The 20875-nt window shown below is 35.9% G+C and overlaps 1 protein-coding gene across 2 annotated transcripts in view; it reads left to right on the top strand.

Moving 5' to 3' along the window:
- Positions 1-20875, top strand: part of atrnl1a (attractin-like 1a) — a 395368-nt gene that overhangs the window by 173620 nt on the left and 200873 nt on the right. For both annotated transcript variants that reach the window (XM_055018323.1, XM_055018322.1), the window contains one exon: positions 10687-10739. In XM_055018323.1, coding sequence (XP_054874298.1) covers positions 10687-10739 — 53 coding nt within the window. The remainder of the gene's footprint in view (positions 1-10686; positions 10740-20875) is intronic.

Genomic DNA, 20875 nt, shown 5'->3' with positions numbered 1-20875 from the left:
ACTGCAACATAAAATCCTGCACCTCTGTGGAAACAGAACAACCATGACTAGAAGGCGAGAGAACTCATTCTTTTCTTTTTATGCAATATGACACAGTTATACAGCGATTAAGTTGAATTTCTTGATTATTTGGGTTGTAATTACTGGAAAAAAAAAAAAAAAACTGGAATTAACATGTGCAACATTTACCAACAGGTGTTAACAATACTGGGGGAAAACGTGTGACTTCACATACTAGAAATTATTTAATTTAAATCAAAAAATATTTGTCTCCTGTCTGATCTGTGTAAACACTGCCTGCAATTCAGTCCACTTTAGCTAAAAAGCTCCCTGAATTTACAAGGTGAATTTGTGCAAGATGAATAAAATTATTATTATTGTTGTTGTTGTTGTATTTTTTCAGAATCTGGTGCAGACACAATATATTTGTCATTTTTAAAAAATAATTTGCAAGATGAATTTTAATTTGTGCAACATACATAGAATTATTATTGTTAGCGTTATTATAATTATTATAAAAATATTTTTTCTTATTTATTTATTTTCAGAATCTGGTATATTTGTTGCACTTTTTTTTCTAAAAGAGTCATTTTGTTGAAATATGACAATTTTTTTTCTATTAAGTTAAATTTTCAAACAAAACCGAAGCTCACACATGATCAATTCAGGGACCCTCAAAAAGTCATCATTTATCACTTGCATTAATTATGTAATTTTTCAAATATTTTAAAAATGCCTTCCATATAAATATGGCAATTTATTGGTATTTATTGGAAGTCGCATTATTAAGAAATAATCAAAGTTATACTTGTGGTCCTAATATTGTATTTAAATATTAATATGTACATTTTGACAGGATTTCCTTCATAATTATCTTCTGGAGACATTGAACTTTACACTAATATTCTCATTAGCAGCAGCAGCATTTACAGAGGCGCCACCAGAAAAATGAAAACGACCCCTATAGCAAATAATCTGATCATTAAAGTCGGTTTGTGAGTGTTTACAGTGAAACCACAAGTATCTAAGAGTGTGTTAGCGACACGAGAACACTGTTGGAATATTTCCTGTACCTGAGCTGCAGGTGAAATCAGTTTACCCGACAGATGTTCTGCTCTTATTTAAAGGCAGTTCTATCACACCTTTAATTTGCTTTCATGAACAGTCTGTCTACAATCGCATGTGTGTTTTTTTTCTATCATCTCATTGACGTCCACTTTGTTTCTCTTTACTTTCTCTCTCGTGTTGTTTGACTGATTGTGTTTATGCGGCTTTAATTGACCTCCTCTCCAAACACACACAGCTCCACTAATTGACTGTCAATTTGCATTTTTCACTGTACTCCACTGTGGAGAGCAAGTCGGAGAAACGTTTGCTGTTGTTGCATGCGTGCGCTGATAAAACCCATAGCACTGTACACACCTTTATATGGTTAAAATATGTGACAGATACAGAAAACTACACTCAAGCAGGACCATTTTGACCTTTAATCTCATTTTTTTGTGTTTGCAGAAGCTCAAGTTACTTGTACAGTGTGTTTATGTGTGTTTGCTCGTGTTGTTGTTGTGTTTTAAGTGATGAGACAGTTTGTTCTCATGTGGCTCTTATCTGGTCCCCATTAGGGCTTCAATAAGCAGATTAAGTTTCAGTCCCTTTATGTTGGAGCTCCGAGTCCACGACTTTAGCTCCCCCCAAGAGGGACAGGAAGTTGTCCTTTACTTAGCCTCCTGCAGCTCTGCTTATCCTTTACATTGGATTTAACTCTTCCATACATGAGGGAAAATACAGTATTCATGACCACTATTGGTCACAGTTACACCTGAGAGTAGAAAAAAAGAGTATTTGTCTGGTTTGGTATCTTTTGGAGGCTGTGTTTTGTTTGGTATGTGGTTTTGGAGCTCCTTTGCTAGCTTGGAGGTAGCTAGCTTGTTTCGCGTGTCTTTAGACTCATTTTTCACTTGCATGAGGTTAATGTCAGATATGAGAACAGGACTTCAAGTTATATAGAAATCTTTGGTGAATCTCAGTACAAATTTACATTTATTACTCCGCAAAGGAACATGGTGGAACTATGTGATGATTAGCATTGGTTTGTCTGTTGAAAAATGGATGCAGTGTTTTGCCAAGAGCCACCTTTTCTACTGATTATATGCCAAACAAGTGCACTTTATATTGTGAAATGCAATTTTTCTTACCATCAGATCCCGACAAGCTAATTAACAGTTTGATATGATTTTATCTTTTTAGCTGGTAGTGCAAGCTTTAAAGTCCAAGCAAGTGAAAACTAAAAAACACATATTTACAAGTCTGAATTTCAACACATTTTAATTTTACTACTAATTTTACATGAGAGAGTTTTTCTTTTTAAAGAACACATCTATGCAAAAATACAGAAATACTATGTCTTGAAGCATGAATTAAACTTTTATATCTAGTAAGTAAAATACCAGTGTTAGTGAAATTATAGTTGTCCTGTTCAAACTTTCAGGTTTTTGACAGTCTGTTTTTTATCATTTTCTTACTCCGCCAAGGAGCGTGGCGGAGTTATGTGACAATCGATGTCGGTCTGTCGGTCTGTCGGTCGGTCTGTCTGTCTGTCTGTCTGTCAGCAACATTACTCAAAAATGGACTAACGGATTTACATGAAATGTTCAGGGAAGGTCAGAAATGAAACAAGGACCAAGTGATTAGATTTTGGCAGTGATGCGGCTTATAGTCTGGATCCACAAATTTGTTAAAGATTTCTGTATCATTGCGAGACAGTGGCACGGCGTCACTGTAACTATGACAACAAGTGAACACTACGTCGCCTGTTGACGATCACATGATTTTTAAAGAATTTATCTGTTGGAAATCATACAGCGACTGAGCAGCCTTGGCGGAGTACTGAGCTCTCTGAGTGCTTTTCTTGTTATATTATTAAGCTCACATGAAGAAATACTGTTCTCCTTTATGTCATTCAGATCATCACAAACTCTCTGAACCAACGTTAATCAGAGTCAGAAAACTAAATACTTCACATACTTTCGACAATGACGAGACACAAACACGACGACATTTCTGTATAAATGCAACCGTCGCTTCCATTACGGACATATTTTTATAGAAAATCCTTCAGCGTTGTGAAAAAAAAGAAGTCCTGCCATTCACTTTTCAGCCATTTCTCAGTTATTCTCTTTTTCGTTATCTTTCTATAAGACACATATTTGCTGATGGACAGTAATTGGCCGCGGCTGAAAGTTGTGACCTTTTGGTTCAGGGAGAGTCTGTAATGGCCGGCAAGCTCCGCCGCAACTCAATTAACTGGAAAACAATAATGACAATAGAGTTTTCCTGTTCAACTGTAATGAATTTTTAAAAATATAATAGGTTTTATATGTGTTAAAGGAGTCTGGGAACTTCAGGGTCCCTCAGGGTAATGTAAAATATAACAGTGAGCTGAAATGATGTTCACATTTCTGAGGCAGGACAGTCAGGATGATGTGTAATGTGTGATAGTAAAAAAAAAAAAAAAAAGCCTGGCAACAGAGAACAAAAGAAACAGTTAAACCTTTACTGCAAGTGATAAAAACATAATAAGACGACTAAATATAAATATTAGCATAACGTCAAAGCTTTCAGAGTGTCTAGATAGAAGGTTTGCATCAACGAGAAGAAGTAAAAATTTTTTTGTGCGTTTGTGTGTCTGTGGACGATTTTAAAAATAAAAAGGGTGGCAGTGCAATAGCTTGATTTAATTCTGCATTACGATGGAATGAGTTTGGAAATAAGTTTTACTAAATGTAGACAATGAATTATTCAGAGGAGCCCACAGTCCGCTCATTGTTTTACAGTGTACTGCAATTTATTCAGAACAATTTACTGTTATTGTAAAGATATTTGCTCGTATGTGAAAGAAAAATTACATATTTGAAGAACTGAAACATTTATTAATTTATCTTGAAATTAACTGTTATTTTACAGATTTTTTTCTGTTTTGTTAAATTAAAGATAGAATCTAGTAGAGTCACAGAAAAGTGTATTGATTTATAGGTCGATTGTAAAACAAACAAAAAAAACAGGCCAAACTATAAACAATAGTAATTCATTATTTTACAATGTGTGGACGTAAAAAAAGTTTTCCTGTATTTGCACCATCAAAAATAATATTAGTTTACTTTTTTTTTTTAAACAAGTGGGTATATAAAGAGTTGGAAAATGGTAAAACTTGTTTTTATTATTATTTTACAGATTTTCCGTTTTTTTGTGTTTTGTTTATTTTTTAATTACGGGTGATACCTAGCAAAGTCATGGAGAAAAAAAACCTGTTCACTAAAAATAATACATGAATAAAAATTTTCAAAACTATAAATAATAGTGATTTATTCTTTTACAGTATGAAACCTTCAAATTACATTTTTTAAAAGTATTTATTTTGACTAAGAATCTAATTATTTTGCAGATTTTCTCTATTTGTTAAATAAGAGATAATATTTAGCAAAAACAAACTAATTCTAACTTTCAAAAGAAATTAAGAAATAATAAATAAAAGGCTAAATTACATATAATGTCCACAATAAAAAATTTTGATTTTTTTAAATGATATTTTGTTCTTTTATAATTTCAAAGCAAAAAATGACTGTTTTCCTGTATTTAAATGTACTAAAATATGACTATTTCATAAATATTTGCCATCATTTTCACCTCCTTTACTTCATTTTTTGAAAAATTTTTTACACTCATGCCACTAGTTTCTCAGTTTTTTTGCAGTATTTTTTTATTTTTATTTTTTTTTACGGTGTAACGGAGTAATAACGTGTGGATTCACAAATACACAGGGAAGTATTCTGAGGAGAGAACAGAGAGAATAAAACAGCACAGAGGGAAAGAATGTCGCATGAAAAAAGAGGGACAAGTGAAGAAGAACAACAGGGCAGGAGGAGTTTACGGCCGCTGGTTGAGAATTCTCTTGCAGGTCACGGAGCTACTCTGAAGCTGAATATTTCTTTCTCTTATAAACTTGGGCCAAGGACGAGGCCTTCAAGCTCAGCAGCTTCTGTCCTCAATCAGGAGTTTAGAGCAACAATGAAACCAGAATAACAGAATCACCTGAAAATCTCCTGAACTGTAGACAAATGTGAGGCTATAAACTGAGATCTGAGAGGCGGAAAGCAACACTTTGGTCCTTTTAAAAAGCTCGATGTTAACATGTTTGACTTCAGTCTGGCAGCAGGAAGTGTGCTGGCTTTGATTCACAAATACTTGCTGGACGTGAAAACTGAGATCAGCAGCTTTCACTTCATATTTACGTAATCTGTATGATTGATGTTGAGAAATGTCCAGTTTACTCAATAAAATAAACCATTAATGGCATTAGATTAACGGAAAAAAATGAATATATCCTAAGAGCAGAAATTTCTATAAGGGGAAAAAAGTGCAGATTCACAACAAATTGAGAAGAAACTCCGGCATTTTTCTTTCTACATGTTTATATATAATAGTTAAATGAAAGATTAAATATTTTATCATCACCCATGAGAAAAACAAAATCAAACAGAAATTCATTTTATTTTATTTATCTGTGCTAAAATCACATTGATGAACAGGAAGTTGAGCCTTTATTTTTTAATTTTTTAATTAAGCAATATATTTGTAAACTGCATTTTAAGAATAATCAATTTTATGGATTTATTACTTTTGATTGAACATGTTTTGTTTTTTTTTTAATATATTTTTGAAATTCACCAAAATATCAATAATAGAAGAAAATGCATGTCTAGTGCAATATAATGTGAAATTATGTGAATAACAGTAATTTTTTAAAAAGAGAGACCTGATTTTTTTTTTTTTTTTTACATCAAAAGTACATTCATGAATTTGTTCATTTCATGGATCGTTTCTTTTAATTTTATATATTAAACTGTTATATCCAAGTCTAACATTGTAAATATATTTCTAAAATTAGTGGCAAATAAGTACTAATTCTGTCATTTTCCACAGATAAGTTAGTTAAATGAGCGATATCTTGCATAAATGCATAAGTCTAAACACGAAATAAAGTTAAATGCTTAATTTTGGTGCTTTAATTGTTTTTGCACATTGAACATAAAAAAATCAGGGGGGAAAATCTGAAATTTAGAGTCGAAAATGTATTTTAGTTACGAAATCTGACTATTTTTTAAGACATTACAATTTTTAACAGATGCCAGAATATTCTCTCTTTTTTGTTTTTTTTTTTAACAGTGTGGTTTAAAGATTTATGGTTGGGAAACTATAAAGAATTAAAATACTAACACGCTGTTAGACAGTGAGAAACATGTTAACAGCCAAATCTGAATATAAAAGAGCTGATTGCTTTGTAGGATTATAAACCATAGAATAAAAGGTAAAATATCCCTCATGAGTTTAAGAGAGAAGCTGAAAAAAGGATAAAAGCGGCATATTAAAGGACCATTTTGAGAAAAAGCGTCGTCATCTTCAGAGAACTGTGACTGTAAAAGCTTTGGATTGGCTCCCAGCAGAGCACCGGAGAAACGAACTGATGACTACGCTGAGCTTTTTCCAGCACCAACAGATTTATTGTGATAAATGCAATGTCATAAATTGCCTTGAGTTCTCGTTGGAGCCAAATATGATGAAAAAAAATACTTCTTCCAGAAATATTTAATCACATTTCCCCTCTTTACGCTGTGGTTATATTTCCTAATATCATCCAAAACTCTGTCCCCTCTGAGCAGGTGAAGGTTCAGCTAGTAATAATGATAGCTGGAGATAATTCAGTGGCTGATGCAGCATTTACTCTTAGATTTAACGCCGTGATTTCCTGATGTGATGCTGTATCAACTCCTCACTTATTTCTTATCAAGCAAACATAGTCGACGGGGAAAAGGAGCGAGTTATTCTCTCAGATGAAGCCGTTTCATGCTGTTCCTGCCTCGCAAATAAAGCAGCGATTGGCAGGAGCTGCTACTTCTGTACTGTAAGAACCTTTTTCCCAGAGAAAAAAAATCTCATTTCAAGGTGTTTTGTTTTGATTGTAACCCTAATTTTCCATAACGTAATGCGATGATGTGTTATTCTGGACTTAAACCAATCAGGCACAGCATTAAAACCACCGACGGCTGAACTGAATAACCCTGAATATCTGCTTTCAATGGCACCTGGCAGCAAATGAGCAGCAAATGAGCAGCAAAAAGAGACAAATGAGCACAAACTTTGATGCTGCTGTCATAGAAAGGTGTCAGAACACGTCAAACTTTCCAGATATCAGGTTAATCAAGCATCATATACAATAAATTTAATGTTTCAACAACGTGATAGCAGAAAACCTGTCATTCATAACTCAGCTTCTTCATAAATAAGGGTGACTGTAACTGAACATGTAAAATGATTAAAGCAGGACGCTCTCAACTGAAATTAATCTTTTTTTTTTTTTTTTTTGCTGTTCTCTATTTTCTTCATCTTTTACTGTTTTGTGACTTTTATTGTCCCCTACATATGTCCGTGTTCCTTGGCAGAGTAATAATCAATACTGCACTAAAAGTCTGTCTTTTTCAGTATTTACCCCTCATAAGTGCTTCCTCTGTTTGTGCATAACCTCCATTGTAGTGCTTTTTACTCTGCCAAGGAATGCGGCAGAGTTATGTGACGATCGGTGTATGTTTGTCTGTCCGTCTGTCTGTTCGCAATGTTACTCAAAAACCGAGTAACGAGTTTGAATGAAATTTTCAGGGAAGGTCAGAAATGACACAAGGGCCATGTGATTAGATTTTGGCAGTGATGTGGCTTATAGTCCGGATCCATGGATCAATATTTCTGCATCATTGCCAGATAGCAGCATGGCATCACTGTAACTATGACAACAAATGAACACTACGTCAGCTGCCTGCTGACGATCACATGATAGTAATCCTACTAAAAATTGACTGCTGCATACTTATTGGGACTTAGCCATCGAAAATGATGTAAGGAAAAGTTGATTAAATTGTGCTGGTGTTTCTGAGTCCCATCAATTCCCGTCGCCCGCAACATATTTAGGTCGCATGATTCGGTATCCGTACATAACGTACACATGCAGAACATGCGCCTGTGCTCAGCACTAGGTCAATTTGTTTGTGGGTACATCTATATTCAATTGGTGCCGTGAATTGTGCCATGAATTTTTTCAAGATTTCAGCCTTCGGAAATGATACGACTGAGCAGCCTTGGTGAAGTACTGCAGTGCTTTTCTTGTTTTCAACTGTTAGCAGCTTTTTTCACTTGTTTCCAAGGAGAAGAAGGAGGAGAACTCCTTTTTTCAGATAGTTCTGTCCTTTTTTTGTGCTGAAAATGTCATCTGTAGGAGGAAGTGGTGTCATAACTGTTACTCGCTCCATCATACGAGCAAAACTCATCACCCTGATAACTAAGGCTGTAGAATATATGGCGTTAGCATCAGAAACATGATGTACACATGTGCAATAGTCATGGGGCAAGAAATGTGATGTTAGGCAGATTAGCTCAAATGCATCATGCTTCAACATTTTTGCTTCTCTGTACAAAAGGAAAATTTATACAATTTTGATTTTCCATGACCAATACACAAGTCTGATCAAACATACCTCATTCAGATTTTAGGCTTCTTAGAAACCTTGAGTTTTCTATTTTTTTTTTTTTTTTTTTTAAGCTTTATTTAAAAGCCACAGACTTTGTGGACATGCAGTTTGCACATGTACACAGTAAAATGAGCAAAGAACATGAGAGAAACACTTTAAAATAAGATTTGGTTGCAAAAAGATGCAAATTTTTCAGCTACAGAAAGGAGGATGTTGGCCAAAAGGCAGCTAGTCACACAAGTTATTTATTTCAGCCCTTAAATTAGCACCATAAAGCTCTTTATGATGAATGCAAACTAACATTTGAATTTCATCTAAAATTGAAATATGTTTTTGGATGGCTCTACTCTGTTATATGATGTGAGAAAAATGACTTTTAGCAGCTTTTTAAAATTAATTATTGTTATTTAACTTTTACAGTTTTAAATTGTCAAGATACACTCGCTAAAAAAAATCTGTCATTCTAGAAATATTACTTATTTCTTTCCAAACAGATGTAGTGGAACATGTTCTGTTTTTTCTATCTCAATATATACTGCAGAAAAATAAAATATCACAATGTCAGTTTTTCTAATACCGTGCAGCATGAAAATGGAGGAGACAAGGTGCTTCATGGTCATGAAATTCAATGTTCCAGGATGGATTGGAAAAAATACCCAAACAGAATTCAGTTTGTGACCCTTCAGACAGACGTTTCTCTGATACATTGACCAAAGTGCAGGATAACTTGACTCTTCATATATTTGTATCCAAAACATTTGTTAACCTCAGACACTACACGCTGCTCATACTATTACTCCTGTATGACAAAAACACACTGAATGTTTTTCCTGTTCAACCCTCTGAACTCTATGCAGCAGTTTCTGGGAGATTTTTGCTCCTGTCACATTATTTCTCACTGTGCATTCATTTGTCACTGCAATATAAAGTCCTGCACCTCTATGGAAATAGAACTAAAAACTGTCTTCTGTGCAGTGTGACACATTTGAAACAACAAAATACAAAATATTAGGGTAAAATTTCTTAGATTTTCTGTCTGTCTGTCTAGTTAGATTTGTTTGATTTATTTTTGTATTTTTTAAACTTTGTTTTTTAACTATTTAGGTTTAAAAAATAAAGAATGAAAATAAAGAATATATATAAGAATATAAATAAGAATATATATATATGTGTGTTTGTGTGTGTATTATTATTATTGTTATTATTACTTTTTATATTTATTATATCTAAAGCTTTTTTTGAATGTATTGCCCTAACCTAATTGCCCACTAAAGATGTTTTTTCAGTTTTTTTTTTTTTTATACTTGTCTCCTATTTGCTCTGTGCAAACACTGCCTGCAGTTCAGCCTAGTTTAGTTATAAAGAATTTTATTCATGTCACTGTTTTTTATAACTGAGTCAGTCATGGCTTTCTAGTTTCAATGTGTAGTGCAATTTTTTTTTTTTTCAGCATTTGGTCCCTGCAAATCCTTTATTTTTAGTAAGTTTTACATTTCAGGTGCAAAATAAAATGATTTTAACGAAATACCACAATTGGAAGCTCAGATTTGGTCATTTTTGCCGAAAGAACTGAAAGTCACAGAAAAGAAAGTTCATTATCCAGTGCTCCTTTTCATCTATTTTTCTTCCATTTTTTGACAGTTTCTGGCGCATATAAATTATGTAATTTTTGGTGGGGTTTTTTTGTTGCTGTTGTTCATTTTGCTTTAGTGAGATTTTTCTTTCAGATTTCTGCAAACAAGTCCGCCAACATTTTTCAGTCTCCAAAAATTTCAAATGGAGTCCTACTGATGCATGAAATGTAACATGACTGAACATCACACATTTTTACCAAACATCTCTGCACCTCGTGATTCTGTCTTTAATGCTGTAGTTCAAGGTGTTCTACCTGATATTTTTGTGCGTGTCAGTGTGTTGGCCTGTGGGACAAACAGAGCAGCGATGGCCAGACGGCTCCATCAAGGGAAATCACACACGATACCTGCATCACAACCACACTCACCTGAACGCTGAAATCTGTCTCTGGAAAAACGTCAGCCTGCGTCGAATGCTAATGTTCTTTCTTTCTCTTGTTCCTCCACCTGTCTCTCTCTCCCTTCCTGTGTTGTTGCAGATGTGACTCAGAAAACCGTTACCTTGGCAACCCTCTCCGAGGAACATGCTATTGTGAGTATCCTGCCACCGCCACACCTGAGCCTCCATCACCTCCCTTACCTCCTGAACTGCAGACGTGTTTTATTTCATTTTGTGTCCAGCAAACAGACATTCACACTGCCAGTTTCCTTACTTCCACAGACTCAAATAAAACGACTTTGTCAGTTACTATAAATTAACTTTATTCAAACTTATACCCATCAACAGACAGTTCAGGAGCTTAATATTAACTCTTTTGAATATCAGTCTTTGAATTTTAATTCCACGACTGTTGGTCACAGCTGAGACAGTCATGGCTTCACAGTTGTAGGAAGAAATGTGGATTTTTTTTGGTTTTTTTTTATATCATGAAAAGAATGTTGCTGTTTGCATGCATCCGCTTATTAAATAGTCACTGTCTCATATTATCCCTCTGGACCCCAAGCAGGGGTCCAGAGGGATGCACCATCTAATATTTGATTGGTTGGCTGCAAAGAAGTGTCAGAAAATCTATAAAATAAATTAGAAGCATGCATTGCAGGAACAGCGCACAGTTAAAGTAATGGCATTCAGAGTTAACTAGCAGCTAATTTGGAGCTTGTCCCTGGTCAGCTACACAAAAACAACAAAAATAAACAAAAAAATAGAAAAGCACTGAGAGAGCCCAGTACTCCACCAAGGCTGCTCAGTCACTATCATTTCCGACGGCAGAAATCTTTAAAAAAAAATTCTGGATCCAGACTATAAGCTGCATCACTGCCAAAATCGAATCACTTGGTCCTGGTGTCATTTTTGACCTTCCCTAAAATTTCATCCAAATCTGTTAGTCTGTTTTTGAGTAATGTTGCTAACAGACAGACAGACAAACCAACGCTGATCGTCATATAACTCTGCCAAGGCTCTGCCTCCTTGCTGTAGTAACAATACATAAAACAACACAAAACTGTAAAGTCCATCATTGTGAGATAATAAGTAAATCAGTAAATATGATTCCTTTTTTAAAAAATGTATTTGTTTTGCGTCAGAAACAAATAAACAAGAAAAGCACTCAGAGTGCAGTACTCTGCTAAGGCTGCTCTTTCCTTGTATCATTACCAATGGATAAGTCCCAATAAGTCCACAGTGCTGGATTTGTAGTAGGATCGCAATCATGTGATCGTCAGCAGGCAGCTGACGTAGTGTTCACTTGTTGTCATAGTTACAATGACGCCGTGCCGCTATCTCGCAATGATACAGAAATCTTTAACAAATCTGTGGATCCAGACTATAAGCCACATCACTGCCAAAATCTACTCACTTCGTCCTTGTGTCATTTCTGACCTTCCCTGAAAGTTTCATTGAAATCCGTTGGTCCGTTTTTGAGTAATGTTGTGAACAGACAAACAGACTGACAACGTACACTGATGGTCACATAACTCCGGTGCGTTCCTTGGCAGAGTAAAAATATGTTTCTTCAAAGACATAAGTGAATATGCAGTTTAGTCGTATAGAAACAAATTTTTTTGGAGATAAGGTTGGGCATTTAGTTGAAAATATTGCCCTACTTTTTAAAGAGTAGAGGTGGAAAAAGAAAGAAAGTTGAGTTTCTATCCAGGACTTTGTTTTCTGCTCCCAGATGCTGGCAGGGATCACATTGACCTGCCTCATTTGCAGCAAATTGTTGGTTTTCCTTTTAAAGGGCAGCTGAAGGAGGAAGGCTGCAGACAAAACAGATGTTTTGCGGCACGAACTCTGCATATCTTTCCATCTCTGCACACAAACGCGCATCCGGGCCGTGAATTGCCATCATCATTTCTAATATTGTAACCCACTCGAGTAAAGTTCAAGTCCTGTCAATGTCAATAACCCTCTAGTCTGAGTGGAGCTATCATTGTTTCCATGAGGGAGGCTCGAAAGGAGACGGCAATCAGGAGTCACGCCACAAACTGCACCGGTCAAAGAAAAAAAAACTGACTTTGATCACGAAACAACCTCTGAGCAGAATGTGATGGAGGATCAGCTGGGTTTCACCCTTACTGAAGCTTTGACTGGCCGATTTAAAATTTCTGAATCAGAAATTTAAAAAATCTGCCCTTTAAAGGAAGAGCAGGTGGAATTAAATCTGGTATTTTGGACTACGGTATATGCAACGTTCTGTGAAGGCTGTATTGTCCTGTGATCAGCTAAAGTGAGTGTGGAGAGCATGAATTCTTTATTTTCCTGCTAATGGGTGCTTTTATCCCGTCTGCCGGCTTTAGGACTGAGGTTTGACGGCACTAGATGGCACCAATGCAGTGCCCTTCCCCAGCATTGTGAAGGGCTTCAGATAAAGACACAGAAAACACACAAGTACAGGCTTTAAGGGCTCTTAGAGTGCAGGTACAGGACTCTCTTATATCACTATGGCTGCATCTGAAGTGCTGTGTGTTTTTTTAGACATGTTTGACTCCATTATGCGCTGTCATTAATGCCACGTTATCTCCTCCGCCGTCTATGAAATGGGGTTAGCCGTGTTTGAATAAGAGCAATCGCACTCGGCGAGCGAGTATAAATTACAGATTTAAAAGCCTCGTGCGTCGAGGAAAGGGGCCGTGATTGTGGGAAGAGGTCAATATTAGCTTTAAATGTCAGTGGAAAAGGAAGGCGGCGATAAGAAGCAGCTTCATGTCTGTCACGCAAGAAAACATGCAGGAGGAGATCTGTGCTTTGGTGGAGATTTTTGACAGGTTAACAGTAGAAGTTTGGGAAATCTGCACCACCTGCGGATTTCTATTGATGTGGAGAAAAGCTGTCAGACAGCTGACAGCGCAGAGATTAACTGGAAAGCAAGGAAGTCAGTGTGGAGAGTATTAGACCAAGATTGTTAGTTTAAAGTTGCATGTAGTTGTTTACAAAGTGCATAAATACAGAAAAAAGTTTATATGTGGCGCATGTAACGATTGTGGAGGGAGTGTTTTAACAACTAATGCACACGTCTATGAACCAGAGACAACTGGAGTAGAGTTCCATGTGGGATCATTGTTTTGTAGCATTTTTATTCACTATTTATGTTTTTTTGCAGTCATTTTCTGTCACTTTTTGCTTTTCCTGACATTGCAACACTATTTTGTTACATTTAGATTCAAAACTGCTTGGTCACATTAAGAACATGGTTTGAGTTGAAACATAGCCATGCAAACACTGTTCAGTTGCTGTTTCCATTTGTTTTCAGTCAATGTCATCATTTGTTTGCGGTTCTTTTTTTTTTGCCTTTGTTTACGCTGCAACACTACAAAACTACTAATTTTAGATACCAAAGCTACTTGTTTACATTTAGGAAAGAACACTGAGTTAAACATACCATGGGAACCCTTTTAAGGCACTTTATAATTTAGTTTTAAGTCATTGTTTACAGTTGTGGTTTCTGTTGTTTTCAGTCACTTTTTGCTTTTGTTTACGCTACAGCTTATCACCACTATGAAATTTAGATACCAAAAGTACTTGTTCACATTTAGGAATGAAACATACCAAGAGATGCTGTCTGATTTAGTCGTAGTTTCTGTTGTTTTTAGTCACAGTTTTGAGTCGTTTTGTGTCACTTTTTGCTTTTCTTTACACTGAAACACTACATTGTTAAATTTACGTACCAGAACTGCTGGGTCACATTTAGGAAATAATATGGTTTGAGTTAGAACACGCTCATGCAAATGCTTTTCAGTCTCTACTTACTTTCATTTTTCTGTCTCTTTTTGCTTTTGATTACGCTGCAACTCTACTTTAAGTTTAGTGACTGAAAGTACTTACTTATATTAAGGAAAAGATCGTAGTTTGGTTGGAGTGTAGCCATGCAAATGCCTTTCAGTCGCTGTTTCCTTTTGTTTTTAGTCACTGTTTTCAGTCGTTTGCGGTTCTTTTTTTGCGTTTGTTTATGCTGCAACACTACTACACTACTAAGTTTAGATACCAAAACTGCTTGTTCACATTTAGGAAAGAACATTGAGTTAAAGGTTATTATTATGGAAATCCTTTTAAGACACTATCTAATTTAGTTTTTAGTCACTTACTGATCATTGTAGTCACGGTTTTCTCTAGTTTTTCAGTCACTCGTTTGAGTCGTTTTCTGTCACTTTCTGCTTTTGTTTTCATTGTAACTGTACTTTAAGTTTAGGTAACCAAAAGTACCTAAGATCATGGTTTTGGCTTAAATATACTTGTGCAAACTCATTTTAGCTGCTGTTCAGTTTCATTTTGAATCACTGTTTGCTCTCATTTTCTGTCACTTTTTGCGTTTATTTACACTGCAACATTGCATTAAGTTTAGGAACCAAAACTGCTTGTTCACATTTATGAAAGAACACAGTTTGAGTTAAAACGTAATCATGCAACTACTTACTTATATTTTTAGTCACTGCTACTAAGTTTAGATACCAAAACTGCTTGTTCACATTTAGGAAAGAACATTGAGTTAAAGGTTATTATTATGGAAATCCTTTTAAGACACTATCTAATTTAGTTTTTAGTCACTTACTGATCATTGTAGTCACGGTTTTCTCTAGTTTTTCAGTCACTCGTTTGAGTCGTTTTCTGTCACTTTCTGCTTTTGTTTTCATTGTAACTGTACTTTAAGTTTAGGTAACCAAAAGTACCTAAGATCATGGTTTTGGCTTAAATATACTTGTGCAAACTCATTTTAGCTGCTGTTCAGTTTCATTTTGAATCACTGTTTGCTCTCATTTTCTGTCACTTTTTGCGTTTATTTACACTGCAACATTGCTTTAAGTTTAGAGACCAAAAGTACTTGTTCATGTTAAGGAAAAGATCATAGTTTGGTTGGAGTATACCCATGCGCATGCCTTTCAGTTGATGTTTACGTTTGTTTTCAGTTGTTTTTGGTTTTATTTTTCCTTGAATTTCTTCCATTTTTTGCAGTCGCAGCCTCCACATGTCAGGAGAGAACACACCAGGGCCTCTTTAGCAACACAAACGTAATCAGTCTCAGAAATATTTCACCTTTGCCCCTTCAGGGAGCAACAGGTTGGATTTATTCCCTCCACGTGGCACCTTATCTGCTCCAGAGAGCAGCAGCCATGACACCGAACGCTCCCAGGGCATCACAAGTCCAGGAGAAGAGGTTAAGCGCTTGTTTCCAGCTTCTTAAATGTTGAAGCTGTTATCTAAACCAAACAAGCGCTCAAGGTTGAACAGCTGAACATCACAACAGCAAACCCTGACATCTGCTCCAAATCAGGCATGATTTATGCAGATGTAATAATAATTCAAAGTCGGCTGTAAACAGGGTCTTCGTACTTTCGCTATTGTCTTCAGCTCCAAGCTAAATTTTCAAAAAGATGCTCGTCCAGTCATCTTCATTATAAAGTCAGACGTCCTCCTCTGGGCGAACTGAGCCAATGCAAAATAATAAAAATGAGAAAGGCTCGCTGTGCATTTGTGATTCATAACGCTCTAAGTGCTTTTGCATCAGTACAATAATGTGCTGCTGCTTCTTTTAATGCTGCGGCTTTATTTGCAGGTAGAAAAACATCATCAGTGGTTGTTTAAACAGAAATTTAATGCTTGGTGTTGTTTTGACACAGTCTCACACCAAAATGTGTAGCAACTACAACAGCTCCAAATCTATTTGGTTTCACAGTGAAAGTAAATGTTTTTCAGTCGCTGTTTACTTTTGTTTTCAGTCACTGTTTTCAGTCGCTTTCATTTCTTTTTTGCTTGTGTTTACGCTGCAACACTACTACACTACTAAGTTCAGATACCAAAACTACTTGTTCATATTTAGGAAAGAACATTGGGTTACAAAATACTATGGGAACCCTTTTAAGATGCTGTCTAGTTTTCAGTCACTGTTTACTGATGTTTATAGTCGTTTTTGGTCACTGTTTTCGGTCATTTCATGTTACTTTTCTTATGCAGCAACTCTACTTTAAGTTTAGGTTTCAGAAGTTCTTGTTCATGTTATACAAAAGATCGTGGTTTTGGTTAAAATATACTTATGCAAACTCTTTTCAGCTGCTGTTTAGTTTCATTTTTAGTCACTGTTTGCTCTCATTTTCTGTCACTTTTTTTGGTTTTGCTTCAACACTTTTAATAAGTTTAGGTATCATATATTTCAGAAGAGATCATGGTTTGGGTTCAAATACAACCATGCAAATGCTTTTCAGCGGTTTAGTTTTCAATTTCTGTTAAATGTTGCCAAGACAAAACCTCAGTATCTGAGAGTTTTACTGACTTTTTTGTGAAAATAATATGTTTTATGCTGTGGCTCAAAGTAGCGATTACACGATGAGACTTTCTGATCTTTTGAGATTTCATTTTGAGTAGATGTGACTGAGCAGGCAGAGCAACCAGGCTCTCTGTGTACATTTTACAAAAGAATAAACTACTGTGCACTAAAAAGGAGTATGAGACAATTACAGCTCATTTACTATACAGGCTTTTGACAACAGTGCAGTTTTACAGCACATATGCATAAAGTACCTTGACAGCACTTTGAAAACTATGTTACCTTTGTGAAATTATGACATTTACCAGAGCTGGGAACTGTAAAAACAGAAAGAAGCATGGGATTTTCAACTTTTTTATGGTCCTAATCATATGTGATGCACTAAAACAACCAAATCTGAGCTAAAAATCATGTTATTTCATTCAAATCACTTCTGTTCTATTACTGCCATTAGCTATTAGTGACTCAGTTGTGAGCAACAGTCACGTGACAAAAATTCAATCCTGTTCAGCTGAACTGGGCTGAACTACAACTGTTTATTCAGAGCTGATAGGAGATGAGAATCGAAACAAATTAAACATTTAAGTGCTAAAATATGTGCATATTTTTTCCAGTTCTGGTAAAAATGGGGAAAAGTGTACATGTTTTTTCAGCTTTTGCAAACAATGATCATATTCTCTGTGGTATATGACATAACTTCATATTCTCTTTATTCTACACCAAATTACGTTTTTTTGATTGAGGATTTATGGTATTAAAACTGCATTAACGTGCACAAAAGACATTTCTGACTCCTCTCTACTTCTAGCCATGGTTGTTCTGTTTCCATAGAGGTGCAGGACTTTATACTGCAGTGAAAAATGATTCCTCTGTGAGTAGAACTGTGACGAGAGCAAAAAAAAAAAGAAAACACCCAGAAACTGTTTGGGGGCTTCAGAGGATTAAGAAACTTCATCTTGTAACACTGTAATTGAACAAAGAACGACAGTCATGTCACGTACAGAAGCTTGATCTTCATAAAGTTTTCCATGTGTCAGAAATTCGTGTTGATGAAACGTTTTCATCAGGCTGATGAATGCGAGTGTCCGGCTATTGACGGCAGCGTTTCTCATCTCACTCGGGGACGGAGGGCTCAGAGAGCGATGCTTTGGTTCACTTAACACTGTCATATTGAACCACCAGTCAATTGATGAAAAGCAACTTTGCTGTTTAATGAGTTTGCCCCCAGTCAAGCTCGCATTTATGAGCAGGCATCACCAGGACAACGCTTTAATGAACCACTGTCATATTCCATCACAGTCAGCTACGAGGCTCGTCTAATTAGGGATGGCCACCGAGTGTCCCGCCACTTCCACTGGGGAGATCTGTTGAACCACCAGCTCACACCAGTCAGTCAGCAGGGCTCGCTGCCCTCAGGCGTACCGGGAAGTCAGGCTGAACAAAAGTGGCTCCAGTATTTACTGACAGTCTCACAATTAAAGGGCAATTAGTGAAACACCCCGAGAAAGACAGGATAGCGATGTCACGTCCAAAATATGAACCAATGGCAGGAGAGGAGGCTTCCTTTGTCACGTTCCTGCTCGACATGATTGGACTCGCAGTGGTAAAACGATATCAAAGACAAATGAAATATAAGTTGGAGAATGTTGCGGCCAATTCAGACCTCAAAGTAGCTGCATGGCAGTAATCAGCAGTCAACAGCGTCTCTGGCCTGCAGCCGTTCATTAGACCACGATCTGGCGTCGGACCAGGATGCCTTAATATCTGCTGACAGGCAGTCCGTCTGGACTCGCATCCAGCGTAGACTAATTGGTCCTATCAGGCCAAGAAAGCTTTTATTTTTTTATTTGCAATCCAGTAGTTACTCTTGACAGACTATTAAATTTTCGGACTGATTTGAGATCAGTTTAAGTAACTTTCGGTCAGAGTTCTGTATACGGACTTGACACAAACACTATTAATTATGATGCAATCCGATAGCACAGCGCAGGCAGCAGTTTGTGGTGGATTTTATTATTCTGAAAGATCTTTTTAATGCATTTTCTCACAGCGAGGCAGTGAAAATCATTGAAACTGAATAGTTAATATGCTTCTTTATACAACAGCAGCAAACATGCTATAGGTTCCTGCTTTGTTATGAGCATCTTCACATGGCAGGAACAGTGTAGGAGTTAGCATGAACAGGAATAATGATGCTTTATTCTGTGCAACACAATACTGGACCTTTGGAAGTAGAACACTTTAAAGTTGGATTTGACAAGTTTGTGTTCTCTGTCAGTTGTAGCATCAACAAAAACTGGACAATTTAATGAGGCTGTTACATTTTATTGTGATATTTCATAGTAAACAGCTTGGTTAAAGTAGAAATAAAAGTGTTTGAGGTAAAAGCACCCATCCTTTAACACCATTTATGAAAAAACTGCTGTCAGACCTACACACGAGATCCTAAAGGAGCCATTGCACATTTTATTTTTTACCTTACTACGTAAAGTTAGTGCCTGCAAACATTTTCCACATATTTGATCTACATGGTCGATTTCTGGAAAACACTTTCACTGTTTAATTGCCATTATTTATCAGTTTTATGCACAGTGCAATGCAGTGATCTTGCAAATGCAATACTATATGTATGCTGGGACGTATGTATGTGATTTAGATGAGAGTTTTCTGTTGTATGGTTATATTATGTGCCTAGTTGTCATGTCTCAATTGTCATGTTCTCAGCTGGGTGTTTTTGTAAAATAACAAAAACTCTCCAAACTTCTAGTATTGTCTTCAGTGGGATGATTCATTTTAAAGAATGTTCCCTTTAAAGGCAGGATAAAGTTATCTAAAGACATTTTTAGACCTTTATTCCTCAAATGTTTTCTGAATGTTGCATTGAGAATTTTGTCATGTAACATTGGATAACTTAGAAAAAAGAATGTTCTATCATGTATTACTTCAACAACAGAACAGTCTCAGAATATTGCAGAGCTTTGTTATTATATCACAATACAGAAACATCCTATAATAAACACATATCTTTGTTGTCATTGTAACATAATATGTTTCCCTGAAAAACGTCCTCCGAAGGCCGCAGTTGGTCTTAGTCAACTTTTAACTTTGAGGAACCATATTGGAAATGATAAATGAAACTCAGAGTCTTCTTTGAAACATTATTAGAACTGTTAGGTAACGTTAGCCAGTGTTGGGGGAACTTTTGCTGCTGGCTTGGTTGTCTGTGGTTGTCTAGAACTGTCAAATTGGCACTAGAAGGGAAATTTTCCCTTTGTGGCTCATAAAGTTGCTCTTATCTCACCTTACTTTACACAGTTTACACAGAATACATGATGTGATGTACGTATCGTTCATTATACAGTAATAGGAAGTCTTAAGTTTGGTAGGAAGTATGCATTTTTTAAAAAGGTTATTATGAGCATCAAAAAGCTGAAAATGCTATTTACAAGAGTTTTTCATATTTTCCATGAAAACTCACACTTTTATTCATGTACTAACATAACTGCACAAGGGTTTTCTAATCATCAATGAGCCTTTCAACACCATTAGCTAACACAATGTAGCATTAGAACACAGGAGTGATGGTTGCTGGAAATGTTCCTCTGTACCCCTATGGAGATATTCCATTAAAAACCAGCCTTTTACAGCTAGAGTCGTCATTTTCCACATTAACAATGTCTAGACTAGATTTCTGATTCATTTAATTGTATCTTCATCGAAAAAGAACAACTTTTCTTTCAAAAATAAGGACATTTCTAAATGACCCCAAACTCCATTTTGTTATTCTTATCAGATTAAATGATAAAACATACATTTATGGTAGTAAATTTTAGCAGAAAATGGGATGTGGAGTAGCATTGTCTCATTTTTTTAAAAGTTTTTTTTTCGTTTAATATATTTTACATCTATCCGTTTGCATGTTTTGTTGCTTTTCAGCGTGTTTGAGTACGATAACCATTTTCAACCCTTTTGA

This window comes from Amphiprion ocellaris, chromosome 16 (genome assembly GCF_022539595.1).
Source record: "Amphiprion ocellaris isolate individual 3 ecotype Okinawa chromosome 16, ASM2253959v1, whole genome shotgun sequence".
In the NCBI taxonomy this organism is placed as follows: domain Eukaryota; kingdom Metazoa; phylum Chordata; class Actinopteri; family Pomacentridae; genus Amphiprion; species Amphiprion ocellaris.
Note: the sequence above shows the minus strand (reverse complement) of the source record. Positions and strands in the feature narration are given on the sequence as shown.